The 18867-nt window shown below is 40.1% G+C and overlaps 1 protein-coding gene across 2 annotated transcripts; it reads left to right on the forward strand.

The window, feature by feature from the left end:
- The first annotated feature begins 3315 nt into the window (after positions 1 to 3315).
- Positions 3316 to 18469, forward strand: CUNH3orf49 (chromosome unknown C3orf49 homolog). Of its 2 annotated transcripts, XM_015494496.2 has the most exons (5): positions 3316 to 3652; positions 8278 to 8546; positions 13366 to 13490; positions 17224 to 17328; positions 17733 to 18469. In XM_015494496.2, the coding sequence occupies exons 1-5, from the start codon at positions 3531 to 3533 to the stop codon at positions 17925 to 17927; spliced, it is 816 nt and encodes a 271-aa protein (XP_015349982.1). In that variant the 5' UTR covers positions 3316 to 3530; the 3' UTR covers positions 17928 to 18469. The 2 variants fall into 2 exon arrangements, with proteins under 2 accessions (XP_015349982.1, XP_015349983.1); XM_015494497.2 differs by lacking the exon at positions 17224 to 17328.
- Positions 18470 to 18867: the final 398 nt, after the last annotated feature.

Raw genomic sequence — 18867 nt, forward strand, 5'->3', positions numbered from 1 at the left:
CATCCCCAGCCCTTTTTTGTATTTTATTTAGAGACAGGGTCTCACTGAGTTGCTTAGGGCCTTGCTAAGTTGCTGAGGCTGGCTTTGAACTCTCGGTCCTCCTGCCCTGGCCTCCTGAATAGCTGGAATTAGAAGCACATGCCACTCCACCCTGTGTCTAGTCATTTTCTTCCCCACTGAGTCCTATGGCCCAGAATAAATATGTATGAACTCCTTCCTTGAATCCCTGAATGACTTCCCATTACCCTAAAGATCAAGTTCAAGACCTTTAATTTGGCCTGTAGGACTGGAGAGGCTTGATGTTGCTTCTGACCACCACCCCAGCTTTCCCCTGCAGGTTCAAAGGCCTCTTCTGCCTCGGGTTTTGCTCCTTGCTCTCCTCTGCCTGGAACGCACATCCTCACACAATTGACCTCTTACTGCTCATCTCTCAGACTCCATGACCCAGCAGTTGCCTCTCATCCTTATCACTTTACCCCTTTCATCCTCCTTTTTCTTTCTTCCTAGCATTTGCCACTCGGTTAAAACTCATGCGTTCACATTCTTATTTGTTCTAGGTCTTTCTTGCAGCATTTTAAGTTATCTGAGTTCAGAGATGTTATGTGTGCTGTTTGTTCACTGCCATGTGCCTTGTGTCTAAGTACTCGGTGCCTGGTGTCTAGGTGCTCAGTGTCTGGTATCTAGGTACTCAGTGCCTGGTGTCTGGGTGCTTGGCACCTGGTGTCTAGGTACTTGGTGCCTGGCAACCACTAGATGTTCAAATATTTGTTGAATTACTAAAAGACCAAATCAAACCCTGGGAGGTGGCAATTATAGTTCCTGCTTTACAAAGAGAAAAATGGAGGTCCAGAGAGGCTTTGTCACCTACCCAAAGACCCACAACTTGTATGGGGAGAAAATCCAGAAATTTTTATTATATTATTGGTACCAGGGATTGAACCCAGGGGCACTTGACCACTGAGCCACATCCTCAGCCCTATTTTGTATTTTATTTAGAGACAGGGTCTCATTGAGTTGCTTAGCACCTTACTTTTGCTGAGGCTGACTTTGAACACACAATCCTCCTGCCTTGGCCTCCCAAGCAGCTCAGATTACAGGTGTGCGCCATCACGTCCAGTAATAAAGCTAGATTTAAATCCGGACCCAGCTCAAAATTCATATCTGTTTGTGCCCTAATTCTGTCCACCTTTTTTAGTGCCATTATAAGCTTCTGGGCTCTTTTGTGACCTGCACATGTTGTTACAGAAGGCACAGCTGCAAATATTTCAGCCTATTACACATGCATACATATAGGCTTGTGCACACACAGATGTTCACATGGACACACACATACAAATAAAAAATAGCTCTCTTCCTAACAAAATCAATCATAGTCATCCAGATATTTGACTGATTACAACAGAATTAAGACAGCAGTACCAAAAATTATGTGAAAAATACTGGCATGTATTAGAGAAAAACGCCCTTTCGTGTATTCATTCATTCAAACACCCGAGGATCCTAACAGATTAAGGGGAAAAGACCACATGGGAACACAAGCCCAAAGACAAAATCATCTCAGGTATGTTGTTTTCCAGTGCCTCAAAATGTGGGGCAGAAGATCCTCTACTCCCACTCTCCTGGATACACCCTAAAACCCAGGTTTTACTTCTTGCAAAAACAGAATTTCTATTTTACTTGAATCTCACTATAAAGCTCTAACTTCACTTTTATTACTTTGGAAACTTTAGGGATGATAAAATAAGCACAGACAGGTTAAGCGAAGGGACCAAGTTCACACAGCTGGGCTAGAACAAGAACCCAGCTAGAAATCCCAAGCCCCACCTTTTAAATTCCTCAATGTAATATGCTTCATTTTTTACTTTATTTTATTTTATTTTATTTTTTTTTGGTGTTGGGATTAAACCTGGTTTCATACATGGTAAGCATGTACTCTATCACTGGTCTACATCCCCAGCCCCATGATCCTTTTACGATTCTTTCTCCCAGTATAGAAACATATGAGACCCTCACTACTCAAAGTGTGGTCCGTGGGCCTGCATTATCAGCATCCTCAATTCTTAGATCCCATCTCCAACAGGCTGTGCCTGAATCCACATTTTTAACAAGATCCCCGGATAATTATTGGGAACGTGAAAGTTAAAGAAGCATGCTGCAGTTTACTGATAAATACAAGCACAGAAGTCAAAGTTCTTCTTCTTCTGTCTCCCAACATCTTCCTAGAAGTGTCTGCCTTCTTCAACATCCAATTAGGTCAGACTGAACAACTCCAGGGACTGAGTAAGGGAATAAGTCCTAGTGTCTGCTGCCACCTTGTGGTAAAATGTCCACCTAGGAAGACTTTGCTCTTCATAAAATAAATACAGGAATAATGGGGCAGGTAGGCAGGCAGTCAAGTTTTTTAGACAGCTACCTGGAGGCGCGGTGGTGCACGCCTGTAATCCCAAGGGCTTGGGAGGCTGAGGCAGGAGGATCATGAGTTCAAAGCCAGCCTCAGCAACTTAGTGAGGCCCTAAGCAACTCAGTGAGTCCCTGTCTCTAAATAAACTACAAAAAAGGGCTGAGGATGTGGCTCAGTAGTTGAGTGCCCCTGAGTTCAATCCCTGGTACTACCCCCCGCCCCCCGAAAAATGACAAAATTCGAAGATGTAATGAAATAGCCTTTATGGTGTGTCCCAAGATATCCAAAAACAAGTGTCCTATGTGTGTCCCACTGGACAGAGAGGGCTCATGTTGAGAGATCTAACAGGTCCACCTTGGTTAACAGATCCTTGGTATTCTTTTCCCTTTGAAATTCAAGCATGACAAAGGAATATCATTATCAATTAGCACGTGATTTTTTTAAATTGTCAATGCAACTAAAAGTTATTGGCTGGAGCAGTGGTTCATCCCCGTCATCCCGGCAGCCAGGGAGGCTGAGGCAGGAGGATCACGAGTTCAAAGCCAGCCTCAACAACTTTGCAAGACTCTGTCTCTAAATAAAAATACAAAAATAGGGCTGGGGATGTGTCTCAGTAGTTAAACACCCCTGGGTTCAATCCCTCGCAGAAAAAAAAAAGGGGGGGGGTGTTGGTGATTGGATAATCAGAACACTGCTTCTCCATTTGTCTTGTTCAAGAATCTATGAAGGATACTGAAGGATATGGAAAATACCAACCCTCAGGGAGAAACAAGAACAATGGATCCCAGGGAGAGAAGGGAAACAATGGGTGCTAGACTTCCACAATTTCCCCTCCTGATGTTGTGTCTCTGTTTCTTTCACTTTCTCTGTATTGAGTTTCAGATTCCTCTAAACGACTGGGAATTTCCCACAGTTCTGCCAAACGCATCACTGGTGAACCCTCTGCCCTTATAAATAGAGCCAGGCCCAGTAACCCACCATCTCTAACATCTGGGAGGGTATTCCTTATTAGGAAAAGATTCCAAACTGTTCCTCCATACCTTGCCCCAAACACCCCAGAACTTGACGGTTTTGTTTGGAAGTCGTGGAGCTCCAGAGCTGAAGAAATCCAAAACAGCTACCAGCAGCAATGGACACTCTTCAGCTGTATTTACCAGACCTTAAGGTTGCCTATGGAAAATTTGGCCAGTACCAAAGATTCCAGCAACCCAGAAAGAAAGATGGCACATTCAAAAGGAAGGGGATTGAAAGGTAAGTAATGCAGACTAATCGTTTCCATCAAGGGAGAGTTTTGGGATTTTTTCATTGAAAAAAAAAAACTCACTGTGATTATTAGACATGATACTATCTCTATTTCAACACTGCATTTAGAAATGAAGATTTGGGGCCAGGCGTGGTAGCACACACCTGTAATCCCAATGGCTTGGGAGACTGAGGTAGAAGGATCGTGAGTTCAAAGCCAGCCTCAGCTACTTAGTGAGGTGCTAAGCAACTCTGGGAGACCCCGTCTCTAAATAAAATACAAAATAGGGCTGGGGATGGGGCTCAGTGGTCCAGTGGCCCTGAGTTCAATCCCTGGTACCCACACACAAAAAAAAAAAAAAAAGAAAGAAAAAAAAAATGAAGATTTGATATGGCCTAAGGAGAAGGAGGTACTGCATTAGCTCAGGAAGCTTAGTGCTATAAGGGAAGCCTCATTTCATGATCAGAAAGTTTTAACTGGGAAAGCCTTTACTCTCCACTTGAATTTGATGTTTTGAAGTGTCCTATTCAGAGATGAAAGGAAGTACTGATGCTAAGTTGATATTTTCAGCATCAGAATTAAAGTCTTGTCACATCCTAGCAAATAATAGTATTTTGAAAATTCATTAGTGCATCCTTCAGAATAAATTCACAATCAATGCTTCCCTTTCCTTGTCCCTGCAAATTCGACTAATCCGATTTCACCAGTACACACTCTTTAATGAAACATCAAAACAGTCTTAGACCTGGTATTTCTCAACAATGACAAAACCATGAAGACAGGCATAAAATATTCCAAACATAATACCTTTTAATTTTGAAAATCAGTGTGGTGATTTTATTTTCTAGTTTCTTAGGCTGCTGAGCAGACTCGTGAGCTACAGCTCAGAGATATAGATGTGAGATGTTTTTATGAGCCTTGAACATCAAAGATCAAAGTTCCAAACTTCCATGGACAAAATGAAATATTGCAAAGTGAAAGCTGAGAAGCTCGATCCAGGTTACTGATGACTGGGTGTGGTGATGCCTATCTATAATACCAGCAATTTGGGAGACTGAGGCAGGAAGATCTCAAGTTCAAAGCCAGCCTCAGCAGCTTAGCTAGGCCCTAAGCAACTCAGTGAGACCCTGTCTCTAAATAAAATACAAAAAAGGGCTGGGGATGGGGCTCAGTGGTTAAGCGCCCCTGGGTTCAGTCCCCAGTACCAAAAAAAAAAAAAAAATTTTAAAGGGAAGAATTCTTTGCACAGCAGAAAGTACAGGGGTTCTATCTCTAGGCCCTGAAGCAAATCATCTTTGTTAATTATAATTACCTCAGGGATGGGAGTGGGAGACACATTTTTAGAGATTCAGAGACTAATTAGACGAGGCCTTCTTTCCAGAGTCTTCCTGAATCTCCTGAAATTGTATTTCTCTTGTTTTGTGTGAGTGGAGGAGTGTGTATGTTCATATTGATGGCAGTATAAATTTAAATTTTTTTAAATTACTCAGAGTCTTAGAGGGGCCCGTGGGAGATTAATCCTAGCCATAAATTATCTTTGAGCAAATAAGAAAACGATGCTCCCTCCTAGGAACACTGTATTGTCATCTACCAGAAAATTATTTTAATTCCTCTGCACCACTGTAAGGACTAACACCACTCTGCAGTTGTGTGTGTACAATCTGCAGAGCTCTGTCCACACTCCCAGAAAGAAGCTGCTAGCCCATGAGGTCACCACCTTTGGGCTCTCTCTTTGCCTTTTACATTCCCACCACACAGAGCCCATCTACATGCTAATAAAGGCTGCCATTTATTGAATAATTTATTAGATGTCAAGTACATAAATTCTTTTTCCCTCTACCCTTTCTTTTTTTTTTTTTTTTTTTTTTTTTTGGTACTGAGCACCTTCTCACAGAGCTACACCCCATCCCCAGCCCATTTTATTTTTCATTTTGAGATAGGGTCTCACCAAGTTGCTGAGGGCTTGACTCACACTTGCCATCCTCCTGACTCAACCTCCCAAGTAGCCAGGATTACAGGTGTGTGCCACTACTCCCAGAAAATGATTTCCTTTTTTTTTTTTTTTTCTCACATGTCGGAGAATAGTACACCCATTTTCCAAAAGAGAAAACCAAAGTTTACAGAGGTTAAATAACACATAAATAAAAGGGCACACAATTAGGAATTGTGTTCCTAGTGAGACCAAGATCATTGAAACTCCTTTGCGTGCACTCTCTGAACTGCTTCCCATGGATGAGGATGTCCGTCAGATGCTGAAAGATCTAGGCTCAGTTTAGAACAGTGCTTTGCTGAAGCGTAGGACATATACTACTGATGGTACCTGAGATATTGTAGGTAGTACATGGAGAACATTTTTAATGGCTACTAATTTATTTAACCCATATCAGAAATATATTATATATCATATATGTAACAAAATATAATATATCATAATAATAGTATAACATATTGTACTACAGTTATGATAATCATAATATATCGTGATTGGGATTTTACCTGAGAAATGAACATTTATGCTCACTCAAAAGCCTATATGCAGACATTTATAGCAGCTTTATTCATAATAGCCACAAACGATGTAAATGTTCTTCACTGAGTGATGGTTAAATAAACTGTGATACATCTCAATTTCTCAGGGTATAGCTGAATGGTAGAGCACCCTCCTGGCATTCAAGAAGCCCTGGGTTTCATCCCCAGAACAGGAAAAAAAAAAAAAAGCAGGTTATATTCATATGATCCTGTTTGTATAACATTCTTAAAAGGATAAAAATTATGCAAAAATCACATGTTACTGGTTGCCAGGGTGAAGGAGAAGTTGGGGGCAATGGTTAGTGGGTGTGGCTGTGAGAGGAGTGATTCTAGCTCCCATGAAACCTTCTGTGTCTTGATGGCATTAACGTCAGCATTCCAATCATGATCATGTAGCACAGTTTTGTAAGATGTTACTGTTTGGGAAAATTGAGTGAAGAGTACGCAGGATTTTCCAGTAGGGTCTCTCTGAGTTGCTTAGGACCTTGCTAAGTTGCTGAGGCTGGCTTTGAACTCGTGATCCTCCTGCCTCAGCCTCCTGAGCCACTGGGATGACAGGTGTGCACCACTGTGCCTGGCCAGTATTATTTCTTACAACTGTATGTGAATCTACAGTTGACTCAAAATAAAAAGGTTAATTAAAACAAAAACCTCAGATTTCAATAATAGTATTGTTTTGGATGAAGCTGACCAAAACCAGTTAATTGAAAAAATAATAGGCAAATAATTGTATCAGGGTCTGGCTGATACTGACTCTTGCATAGAGGTTAACAGTATGGTCCTGAGGATCATCCCAGTGTAAATTACGTAATATTCCCAAGCTTTAATTTTCTTCTTGTGTAAAATGGAGATGTTGATGTAAGAATGACATTATGCAATACCATACAAGGGCTTAAAAGATGAGTTAGAGAACTCTCAGGAAGAGTTGTCTATGTTTATTACTAAAATTTGCCCAAATCATGAAGATAGTACAGAAGTATTTGGAATTTTGGAAACATGAGTTGAAAGCATTTTACCTAAATGAGTGTTCTAGTGTAACTGCAGTGTGGAAAGGGTCTTAGAGATCATGTTCTTTATTGACTCTGCTAGTAAACTCTCATCTTTCATCATATTAGCCTCTAAATCCAGCAAAATCTATGTCATAGCACCATTGAAATAGGATTTCAATTTGTGAATATGAGCTAATAGATTCTCATAGTCAAAGTCCTGGCTTAACGTCTGCATTCTACCCTTGGTCAGTGAATTCAGCCTCTTTATGCCTCAGCTTACTCATAAATAAAATGAAGATAATAATATAATGTATGCCAAGTATGATGGTGCATGCCTGTGATCACAGCAGTTTAGGAGGCTGAGGAAGGAGGATGGCAAGTTCAAGGCCAGCCTTACTACTTATCGAGGTACTAAGCTACTCAGCAAGATCCTGTGTCTAAATAAAATATAAAAAGGGCTGTGGGGCTGGGGTTGTGGCTCAGTGGTAGAGCACTCACCTAGCGTATGCAAGGGAAGGCCCTAGGTTCATCCTCAGCACCACATAAAAATAAATAAATAAAAACAAAGATATTGTGTACAACTAAAAGAAACAAATATTAAAAAAGGGGAGGCTGGGGATGTGATTAAGCTCCTCTGGGTTCAATCACTGGCACAAAAATATAATATATATTTGTATATTTCTATTTATTTTTAGATATATATTTTATATATAATATACATATTTATATATATGAATATATATATGTGTGCATATATACACATTTTTTTTCTTTTGTGCCAGGGATTGAACCCAGCACCACACTTCCTATGGTGCTATGAGGATCAGGTAAAATAGCGGCTGAATTGTACTCACTATCATTTGTTGATGAAGCATCAAATTGTTGCTTTGGCCTTTTTATTATCATTATTATTATTTCCTGTAATCTGATTCTTTTCCTTCAGTTTCATTTTTTGGAATTGTATCATTTGTTCACATTTGAAGTTTTGCCTTTAATGAACTTCAATTATTCATTTTAAACTTCTCAGTGTCCTCGATGCGAGCTATTTTGATTCTCTTTAGATGGCACAGAGCTGCGTCTACCCATTTCGTAAAACAAAATTTGTTGTTCCCCAGAGAGAAATCCTTCAGTGAAAGTTACCCGGGATCTCGTGCAAGCCAGCAAAATCAGAAACCAAAATGGGTGAAGAGAATCAAGACTGCGTTTAGGAGGACGCTGTCCCACAAGGGCAGAGGCCAGCCAGCCAGTATCAGCAGAGAGGGCTCCACTCTCCATGGGAAAGCCCTGGGTCCCCACGCACAAGGCCTTCTTCCTAGGATTGTCAGGGAGCTTACTTCTCCCAAGTTGTTTACCAAACCAAGAGTGGAAGAGCGCACACAGAATGGTAATGACCATGGCCACTGATCCACACGTGCCCGACCCAAGACAGACAGGGGAACAAGATGGAGCCTTTTGCTACCTGCAATACTTTGGATCCTGTTTTAATCAGCCTGTTCGTTGCTGTGACCAGAAGACCCGACAAGAACAATTACAGAAAGAAAAGTTTGTTTGTGTGCTAACGGTTTCAGAGATCTAAGTCCAGAGATGGCCGGGCTCCATTCCTCAGGGCCTCAGGAGACAGAGCATGGTGGCAGAAGTGTGTGGCAGAGGCAAGTAGCTGGGAACATGGCACCAGGAAGCAGAGAGACAGAGCTCTGCCTGACTAGGACAAAATATCAACCCCAAGGCACACCCCCAGAGCCCACCTTCTCCAGCCACACCCCACCTGCCTCCAGTCACGGCTCAGTTAATCCCACTGGGGGGGCGGTGATCAGTTCACCCATTAGATTAAGGCCCTCAGAAGCCAGACATTTCACCTTTAAACTTTGTCTCACACATGAGCTTTTGGGGGACACCTCACATCCAAGCCATAACAGATGTTGAATGTCCCCAAAGACATGTTTACAGGCTTGTTTCCACAAGTTCATGCTATTGGGAGGTGGGGCCTACTAGGAGGTCCTTGGTCACTGGGGTTGTACCCTGAAAGGGGATTTTGGGACCTCTGTCCCTTTCTCTTTCTTGTTTGCTTCCTGGTTTTGTTCCACCATGTGCTTCCCCCCATTGCCATCCAGCATCCCTACCAAAGGCCTAAAAGCCATGAGTCTATGTGATCATGGACTAAAATCTCTAAAACCGTGAGCCAAAACAAACCTTTTCTCTTCACAAAGTCAATGATCTCAGGTATTCCATTACAGTGATAGAAAGTAGAACACTGACTAACACACCATCCAAAGTAAGGCAACTCCCAGGGGCTAGTTTAAAATGTAGAATCTCAGGTTCCTCCCAGGTCTATTGAGTCAGAAGCTGCATTTCCCGGTAAGATCCCCAGTTGACTCGTGTACGTTTGGAGAAGCACTGGATTAGGTTGGACTTTATGGTTCTTTCAAGGTCCTACTAGTTACTGGTCTAGTCAGTGTAAAGTAACTCACTATTTAAATAGATATGCACAAAGATGCATACATGTGTATGTGTACATACATATATACTAGAAAATCAAACTAAAGTGGACCCATGCACTGTATTGTGTGCCTGTCATTCCAGTAGCTTGGGAGGATGAGGCAGGAGAATCATGAGTTCAAAGCCAGCCTCAGCAACTTAGCTGAGGCCCTAAGAAACTCAGTGAGACCCTGTCTCTAAATAAAATATAAAAAAGGGCTGGGGATGGGGCTCAGTGGTTAAGCACCCCTGGGTTCAATCTTTGTTATTAAAGCAGCAACAACAAAAAACTAAATGGGATTTCATTTCTGGAGAAAACAGTGATACAGCCTTTCAAATGTTGACTTCCAACAGTGGAGGGCATAGGGAGAATAAATGAATAAAATTTGTGATTGGTGGGTCAGAAAGGAGGTTTGTTTGTTTTTTTTTTTTTTTTTTTTTTTTTTTTTTTTTGCATCTACTTTTTATGTACTGTGTGGAAGGATCAATATTTGAACTGTTAACTTCCAAATCTTTATTTTTTCTTTTGCAGTACAGTAATGCTGTTGTTTGGAGTTCTATAAAATTATGACTAATAGAATCACCAATGTTTGCATTCTCCTTTGTAGCTTTTTTTTTAAATCAATAGTCTTTGTATTTTAGAGCATTTTTAGGTTGACAGAAAAATTGAGCAGAAAATGCAGAGAGTTCCTATATAATCTTCTTTCTCTCCCCTACTTCTAGATTTTCCCCTATTATTAACATCTTGCCTTGATATGATAGATTTGCCACATTGATGAGCCAATATTGATACATTATTATCAATCAAAGTTCACAACTTTCATTAGGGTTCATTCTTTATGTTGTACAGCTTTGTGGGATTTGATAAATATATAATGTCATTTGGGTCATGTATCCATGATTACAGTCTCCTATTCAATAATTTCATTGCCCAAAATATCTTCTGTGTTTTTAACCCTTTTGGCAGGGAACATATGCAGCCCGGTAACCTCACATTTCATAAGTGATTGGCCAGCAGACCTGGATTTTCCAGGGATGGGGGGGACCCAAAGAAACAAACAAACAAAAAATTGATGGCTTCCAGCTGACTGATTGCCCTTTCAAACAAACTCTGTCTTCTGGAAAAAATAGTTGCTAATATAAGCATCCAAGCATCTAGCAATTACCTGGCAGGGGTTGACCTGTATATTTCTGTCGAAAATAACAAAGAGGATGTACTTCTATATACCGGTGGGACCAGAGCTGGAGAGTCTAGATTTCTCCAGAAAACATGCCCATCCTTTAGGATGCAGCTCAAACATTATTACCTTGTGTTTGCTATGGCCCAAAGATAGCTTTCTATTGGAACTCCAGAATTTTTTTGGGGGGTGGGTACCAGAGGTTGAACCCAGGGGGGCTTAACCACTGAGCCACATCTTCAGGGCTTTTAAAAATTGTTTTTTATTTTGAGACAGGTTTTGCTAAGTTGCTTAGGACGTTGCTAAATTGCTAAGGCTGGCTTTGAGCTTGTAATCCTCCTGTCTCAGCCTCCTGAGCAGCTGGGATTACAGGGGCGCACCACTGCACCCAGCCAGAACATATTTTTTACCTACTTAATAAAATGTCTGCAAAAGTGCTTATTATTATGCCGATCGCAGAATTAGGGATCAATTAGCGAACAGAACAGACGTGGCCTCTGCCCTCATGGAGTTATAACATAGAGGGACTTAAACATTATGCATATAATTGTATTTGAGGCAAAGTGGAAGCCCAGGGTGCTATGGAAATGGATGCTCTCATTTTAGGGGGGCTTTCAGAAAAGTCTCCCTGAAGAAAGAAAGGATGATAAAACTGAGATCTGAAAGATGACTAAAGTTAGATAAGGAAAGAGTGGGATAACAGTTTTCCAAAAAGAAAGGAGAGCATGTTCAAGCCTTAATATCAAGAGAGGATCAAACATAACCACAAAATGCAAACAACAAGCCAGCGGCAGGTGGAGGGCATTGGAACAGAGAGAACCCGGAGGGTCTGGTTGGAGGAGGTGGTGAGGATGTGGTAGACCACATTAAAAATTTCTAACTTTCTCCCAACAGCGATCAGAAACCATTGAACCTAGCTGGGGATTTATTAACCTGATTTATATTTTTAAAAGATAGCTGTGGCTGCAGAGTAGAGACTGTACGAGGCGAGGGCAAGACCAGTACAGTAAGAATAGTGGACCGTAATTCAAGCATTCGGGACATTTGGTGGACGTGGAGAACAGGGAAGATGGAAGAGTTTCCTGCTAGAGGTAGAAGCAACATTTGCCAAGATTAGAAGCAATGGGTTGGATTGGAGTCATCAGTTCTAGTTAGAGTTTCTTTCTTTTTTGCACGGAGGTGAGTACTGGGGATTGAACCCAGGGGCACTTGACCACTGAGCCCCATCCCCAGCCCTATTTTGTATTTATTTAGAGACAGGGTCTCACTGAGTTGCTTAGGGCCTCAATTATGCTGAGGCTGGCTTTGAACTCACGATCCTCCTGCCTCAGCCTCCTGAGCCGCTGGGATTAAAGGTATGTGCCACTGCACCTGGCCTGGTCAGAGTTTCTGAGTTGAGGTCCTTGCAGAATAAGTAGGTGGTGGTGTCAAGTAGTTAATGTATCTTTATTGAAATCTGATGCTTCCAGAAAAGTCCTTATCAAGGGACCTTAAGCAGGACAAGATGACTTTGGGTGCTGCACCCAGTGTGAAGTGACTCTGAAACACAGCAAATTGCAAATCCCTTGTTCCCAGTACCATTACTCCTTTTAGCATAATCAAGGAAAAATGTCATTTCTTACCTCCCCCACCACTTTTTTAATAAAGGAAGAGTAACCTCAAGTTCAGGGCCTTCTGCAGAAAATGACATGATTTTGTTTTTTACCACATAAATTTTAATGCCTATTTGTGATACTGGTTTTCAATTTATGGTAGCATTTTAAAGTTGCCTTTATATGAAAGAAAACATCTGACCCTTGACTTGCTGAGTCTGGTAAATTATATCCCACACTTATATGATTATGTCAAAATGAACCTCAAATATTATGTTTAATAAGAAGACACTAATAAAAACATAAAAAAGAAAAAATAAAGTTGCCTTTATAAACACACTTATTGAGTTAGGCTGAATTGTTATAAAGAAAATATTATGAAATTCAGGGTTCACATGGCTCCCAGATGTGGGGGAAAAAAAACATTCAAATGGTATGTGAGTGACTAAGTTCTGGCCACATTTCTAGAAAACACATTCAAATTCTGCTCTAATCAACAATAAATACTCAAACTACTTGAAGATTACTATTATAATAATTCAATGAACACAGAGAGATCTTAGTGACTCAAAGTGTGGTAGATACTTAGCAGGTACTGGTTTTTTTTTTTCAGAAGATAGAAGGGTCTTAATTTAGATGGATCAGAGAAGGTTCTGCAAGAGGTTGCTTCTTCTAATTCTGCAATGTTAAAGTGCAAGCATTGCAGTGTGAAGCTAAGCCTCTGAGAGAGACCGGTATCCACTTTGTCAGGATTGGGATGATGCCTGCAAGGTTCATGATCACATAAGGCAAATGTGTGCAGTAGAGGAAAACCAAATCCATTTTTGGCTTTTAATCCCAAAGGAAAAAAGCTACTGAGGCAGCAGTGTATATTGCTCTCTTTCCGGAATCATTTCAAATAGGAAGAATAGGTTTATCCCTGTGCTCTTCAATGGGTCTTTTTTCTTCTTTTTCCAAGCAACTATACAACTTGATGTTGTAGAAGCCGAGACAGAGGAGATAACCCAAGGAAATACGCTCCTTCGGGCCAAGAGAACCACCAAGCGCTTATCTGTGACATCTCTTCCTTCGGGGATGCAAAAGGTAAAATGCTTAAAAAAAAAAAACAAAAAAAAAAAAAACCCACAAAAAACTTGCCTCTGAAGACCTGCAAATAAGAACATTAATGGATTAAAAAAAAAAAAAAAGAGTTCTCTCCTACCATAGTCCCCTATAGTAAATCCTTTAAATCTGCTGTTTGTGTCTTTTCTCCAAGAATTTAGGGCTCAGAGAGAGGGGCGTCCAGGTCTGATTCCTCTACTTCTAAGCTCAAACTCTTCAGCTCCTACTATAGTCTGGGCAACAGGGGAGTTTGGAACTTCATGCTGACTTGCTCAACTGTTCAATGTCAAGTTAGTATGTTAGTCATTTGGCCTCTCCCTTTGTGCTGTGTGGAGAGGAATTCACAAGACCAGTGCTGTCCATCCAATCAACATTCTGAGACAACACAGCTTTCATTGTCCACTCAAGTAGCCATTCGCTACGTGAGGCTTTTGAGACTTTGAAATGTGGCCAGGGCCACTGAGGAACTGAGTTTTTCATTTCATTTCAATTGATATTCAATTGAATTAATTGAAATGGCCACATGTACAGCATAAATAGTGCCATGCTAGATGGTATGTATAAACTTTAGCTACCCAATTATTTTTTTAAATGTCATAATTTAATTTTAAAAACTGGATTTTTATTTTCCTTCCTTTCTTTCTTTAAACAGGTGGGTCTTATTATGTTGCCCTCACCAATGATTATATCCCCCCCACCACTTTGGTACCAGGAATTGAACTCAGGGGGGCTTAACCATTGAGCTACATCTCCATCCCTTTTTAAAATACAGTTTATTTAGAGACAGGATTATGTTAAGGTGCTTAGGACCTTGCTAACTTGCTGAGGCTGGCTTTCAACTTGTGATACTCCTGCTTCAGCCTCCCAAGCCCCTGGATTACAGGAGTGCACTGCTGCAATAAGGTCCCCCGGGCTGGTCTTAAACTCCTGAGGTCAAGCCATTCTTCTCCCTTAGCCTCCTGAGTACCTGAGTAGCTGAGACTCCAGTTCATGAGCCATTTTTTTTTTTTCTTTTTCTTTTTGGTAACTGGAATTGAACTTAGGAGTTCTACCACCAAGCTACATTTTCAGACCTTTTTTTTTTTTTTTTTTTTTTTGACAGAATCTCCTTAAGTTGCTAAGGCTGGTCTTGAACTTGTGATCCTGCCGCAGCCTCCCAAGTTCCTGGGATTACAGGCATACACCATCACACCCAGCAGCCCAGACTATTTTTTAAAACTAGAAACCTGACCTATTATTATTTTATGTATATTAAGCACTTACTCAGCTTGCTACTATGGGCGCAGTGGCACATGCCTGTGATCCCAGCTATGTAAGAGATTGGCAGGAGGAACACAAGTTCAAAGCCAGACTTAGCAACTTAGTGAGACCCTATTTCAAAGCAAAAATTTAAAAGGAAGGTGGGGGGAGACTGAGGAGTAGCTTAGTGGCAGAGAGCCTCTGGGTTCAATCCCCAGTACTTCAAAAACAAAACAAAACAAAAAAGCAAAAATCCTGACATTATGTTCCAAGCCCTGTTCTAAGTGCTTTAAAAATATCAGCTCCAATAATTATTACAACATCCCTATAAGATAGGTAGCAAAACTGTCCTTATTTTAGGGATGATTCTCAGAGGTTAAGTAATTTGCCCAGTTGAGTAGAAAGCCAAGTTTCCAAGGAAAGATAAAAATGGATAAATCTAGCTTTAATTAAATAAGAATTTCATGCCTCAAAACACAGCAAACCTAGCTCTAGAGTCCCCCCACCACTTTTTTTTTTTTAAGAGTACTCAGGGTTGCAAGCATAAGCACATACTCTACCAATGAGCCCCTCAGTCACATTTATTATGCTATGTATTAATTGTACTAATTTCTTGGTTTAATATGGTAGCCACATGTGACTATTTACATTAATTGAAATTAGATGAAATTAAAAATCCAGTTCCTCAGTTGCACTAGCTCCATTTCAAGTGGTTTATAACCACAGGTAGGTAGTAGCATTTGTATTGGGAATAGCACTGATAGAGTATGCCCAGATTCAAAGCAAGTTTTATCAAACAGCACTCTGGAACATTGCTGTCAGAGTGAATCCATATTAGCTTTGAATTTGGCCGCTTGCGTGCAAAATTCATATCTATTGTGCTCCTACTATGTTCTGGGCAATTTCTAATTTTGGGGGCTAATGGAGACAATGGTCTTAGGTTTGTGGAACTCACAGGCTAATAGAGGAGAAATACTGTGTGCCACAGTATTGCAGAGCAGTGGGGTTATGGAAAAGGTTTTGAATAGATGGCACTTGGACAAGTGGCCATCCATATGGGAAAAGAATAACATTGGATCCTTACTTAACAGCACATACAAAAATTAATTATTGTTGGTTTAAAGTGGGAAAGGCAAATCTTAAAACTTCTGGAGGATAATATAAGTATCTTCATTATTTCAGGACAAGGACTTCCTAGTACACAACAGCATTGACCTTAAAGATAAAAATGGATAAATTTGGCTCTAATTAAAATAAGAATTTCATGTCTTGAAACACATTAAAGCAGAGATTAGCAACTGGTTATAAAAATTTTTGTTTTCCCCCCACAATGTTCTCAAAATTTATATTTGAATCATCCATGCTTGAAAATCAGACTATTTCAAATAAAAATCTAGATTTTTTTCAACTTTCTTTTGAAACATAGGGAGATTTGGAAACACAAAGCAATTCCTCAGAGTAACCAGTAGGGGAAGCAAAGAGGCATCCACCTGCAGGCAACCTGTGTCAGGGCACACAGACCCATGGATCCTGGTTTACAAATCCTGCCTAGGTACTGGATTTAGTAAGAGTTGCAGTCAATGAACACATAGAAATAACTTGGCAACTACTGAGTGGGGGTAGATGCTCAGTAGGAAAAAGGACAAGATTTTCTGGAAGAGAAAACAGAAGGGTCTTGCTTTGGTTGGTGATCAGGGAAGGTCTTGCAAGTGGCATTTGAACCAGGGCAAGCTGGCAGGGCAGCCGTGGTTCAGCAGATTGTAAGCTCCTCGTCAGGCAAAGGCTAGGACCCTGACATAATCCCACATCCTACTCTGTATAGATTTCACAATAATCCTTGTGCTAATTATTAAATTCAAAAGGAGGCAGTGAACTCAGTAAGTCTAAAAAAGGCATATCAGCCAGAAGCCATGACCTAGGAATAGTTTCCAACAGCAACACTCTCAGGACAGGTTACTTGTAGCCACCAAGCTAAGGACAGTGGGAAAAGTGTCAGGCATGGGGTAAAAAAGCACCCTGAGCTTTCTTTTTGTTTGGAGTCATGACTGCCCTGAAAATAAGGAAACCTGCAGGAACGAAATCAAATTAACAACTGGATCCAGTGCTAATGAGCTTTCTGGGGCACTGGTCCACAACAGCCCCACACTCTCACTGTGCTCAGCAGCTGCAGAGGCAATTTCTTCTTCTTTTCCTTACGAATGACCTGCTTTTTTTCCCTGACGCTGTATATTCTTTCGAAGCCAGACAATCTAATTTCTCTGCTCCCTATAGATCTCTTCAAAGGGAGCTCTGGGCACAAAGGAGATACATGGGGCATGGAGAATAATAAGAATATGGTCTCCAATCCAATGCTGTTATGTGGCCAATGTTCACTTTATGAAACAGTGTCCAAAGGGTGAGAATTCCTATTTAAGCATCATCATAGAAATAGCATTGGTATTTTCTGATCTGATCCGTTTTTGCATTTTTCTAATAGGTACCATATTCACCAAAGAAAAGACTACACTTTCCAACTCTTAAAAAAAAGAAACGTGGAATTCTCCAAAAATCAGGTCTGACAATAGGAGAGCTTCAGATGCAGGTAGTGGACAAAGGCTTTTACTTTCTGTGTGTGAAGCATCAGAGGACCCAACCTAACTAAACACATAGCCCTCCCAGACAGCTTGGATATAATTAACAATTAGCAATAAGAAATAATGTTAGCAGGGCAGGGGGCATTCTGAGAGTGGCCAAAGGATTGCTAAGGGCACCTCGATGGTGCTCTGTGCCCCATAAATATTAAGTGAATTCCATTAAAATGAAGGCATACATGTAGACTTCTTAGAAGAAAAGAGATCACCTTTACCACCAGGGGGTAAATGTTATGTTTTAAAGTTCTGTTTGCTATGTCTTGAATTAGAATAATACTTTGGGGCTTGAAAACATCAGACATCTATCTCTTTGGTTTTGACAAGTGTTTCCAATACGTGGTTTCATCTGTCACAGGTGGATGACCTCAAAGAAACATTGTCGGATAAATCCATGAAACTGTTGGCCCAAAGACTTGCTGAGCTACAACAGTGTGAGCTTCTAGGAGATGAAATACTTCAGTCTTCTAAGCAGTTCCAGAAGATATCCAAGAGAACCGTGTGGAAGTATAAACTGAAAAATATGTGTTGCCCATGTACCTGCTGCTTCTGATTTTGTTTCTGACTAGATGAGAGCTAACTAACTAGAACAAATTAAAAAAAAAAAAAAAAAAAGCTAAAAAAATAAAAATAAATAAATATAAAAGAGCTAACTATGTAGGAACTTTTATTTTTTGGTACATAATCCTGAATAAATCTCTCTAATGAATTAAAAGATAAGGGTGAATTTTAAAGAACATTCTCCAAGAATTTTTTTTAAAAGGATCGCTTTTGAAAAATTGATTTTTATGTCTGAGTCCATAGGCACAAATTTTTGCTTAATGATTCTCACTAATAATGAGAAAAAGAAACTTTTGTCAGGGTATAGCAACGCTGCAAAGAAATTTCTCCTGAAACATGCCAGATGAAATCAGAGGAAGCATTTAAAGGTATTATGACACTCTTAATATGACTACTACTGAGCTAATTTTAAACTTTTCATTTTTAAATATAAAAAGTCTTATTAAAATTATAAAAACGTAACATAATGAAGGTATGATTCATGGAAAATGTCATGTCTTTGAACTAAAATAAATGGATGAGAATGGAACCTAACAAGAACTGCATATGTAATACTTAAGAAAATTACAAACGATCCAGACTTAGTTCAATTTTTATAATTAAAAAATCCTTTATGCAAGATCATCTTAAACTATTTACTTCAAATAACTTTTCATTTTATAAATATATTTTTTTATTGAAAATGACTTCTAAAGGTCAAAACAGTAGAGAAAAAACTTAAAACATTTAACAACTACATTCTTTAAGTACTACAGAGAGAGGGAGACTGAAAGAGTAAGTAATGCCTATGGATTTACTTTTGGATCTTGTAATTACCTCTGACACCAGTGATTCTTAACATCACAGTACCTCTTCCCACAGTAAACATACACCATAAACACTGTGCATGTAATTTCACAGGTTCATGGTCCTTCTGAGGCCTATTCATGGAC

This window comes from Marmota marmota, unplaced genomic scaffold, assembly GCF_001458135.2.
Source record: "Marmota marmota marmota unplaced genomic scaffold, marMar, whole genome shotgun sequence".
Taxonomy (NCBI): Eukaryota; Metazoa; Chordata; class Mammalia; order Rodentia; family Sciuridae; genus Marmota; species Marmota marmota.

What these genes read in the sequence shown, in the direction of transcription:
- CUNH3orf49 (XM_015494496.2), top strand. Translation starts at nt 3,531, where the DNA reads ATGGACACTCTTCAGCTGTATTTACCAGACCTTAAGGTTGCCTATGGA. An exon ending in GGAAGAGCGCACACAGAATG is followed by an intron (nt 8,547 to 13,365) that starts GTAATGACCATG and finishes TCTTTTTCCAAG; the next exon opens with CAACTATACAACTTGATGTT. An exon ending in TTCCTTCGGGGATGCAAAAG is followed by an intron (nt 13,491 to 17,223) that starts GTAAAATGCTTA and finishes TTTTTCTAATAG; the next exon opens with GTACCATATTCACCAAAGAA.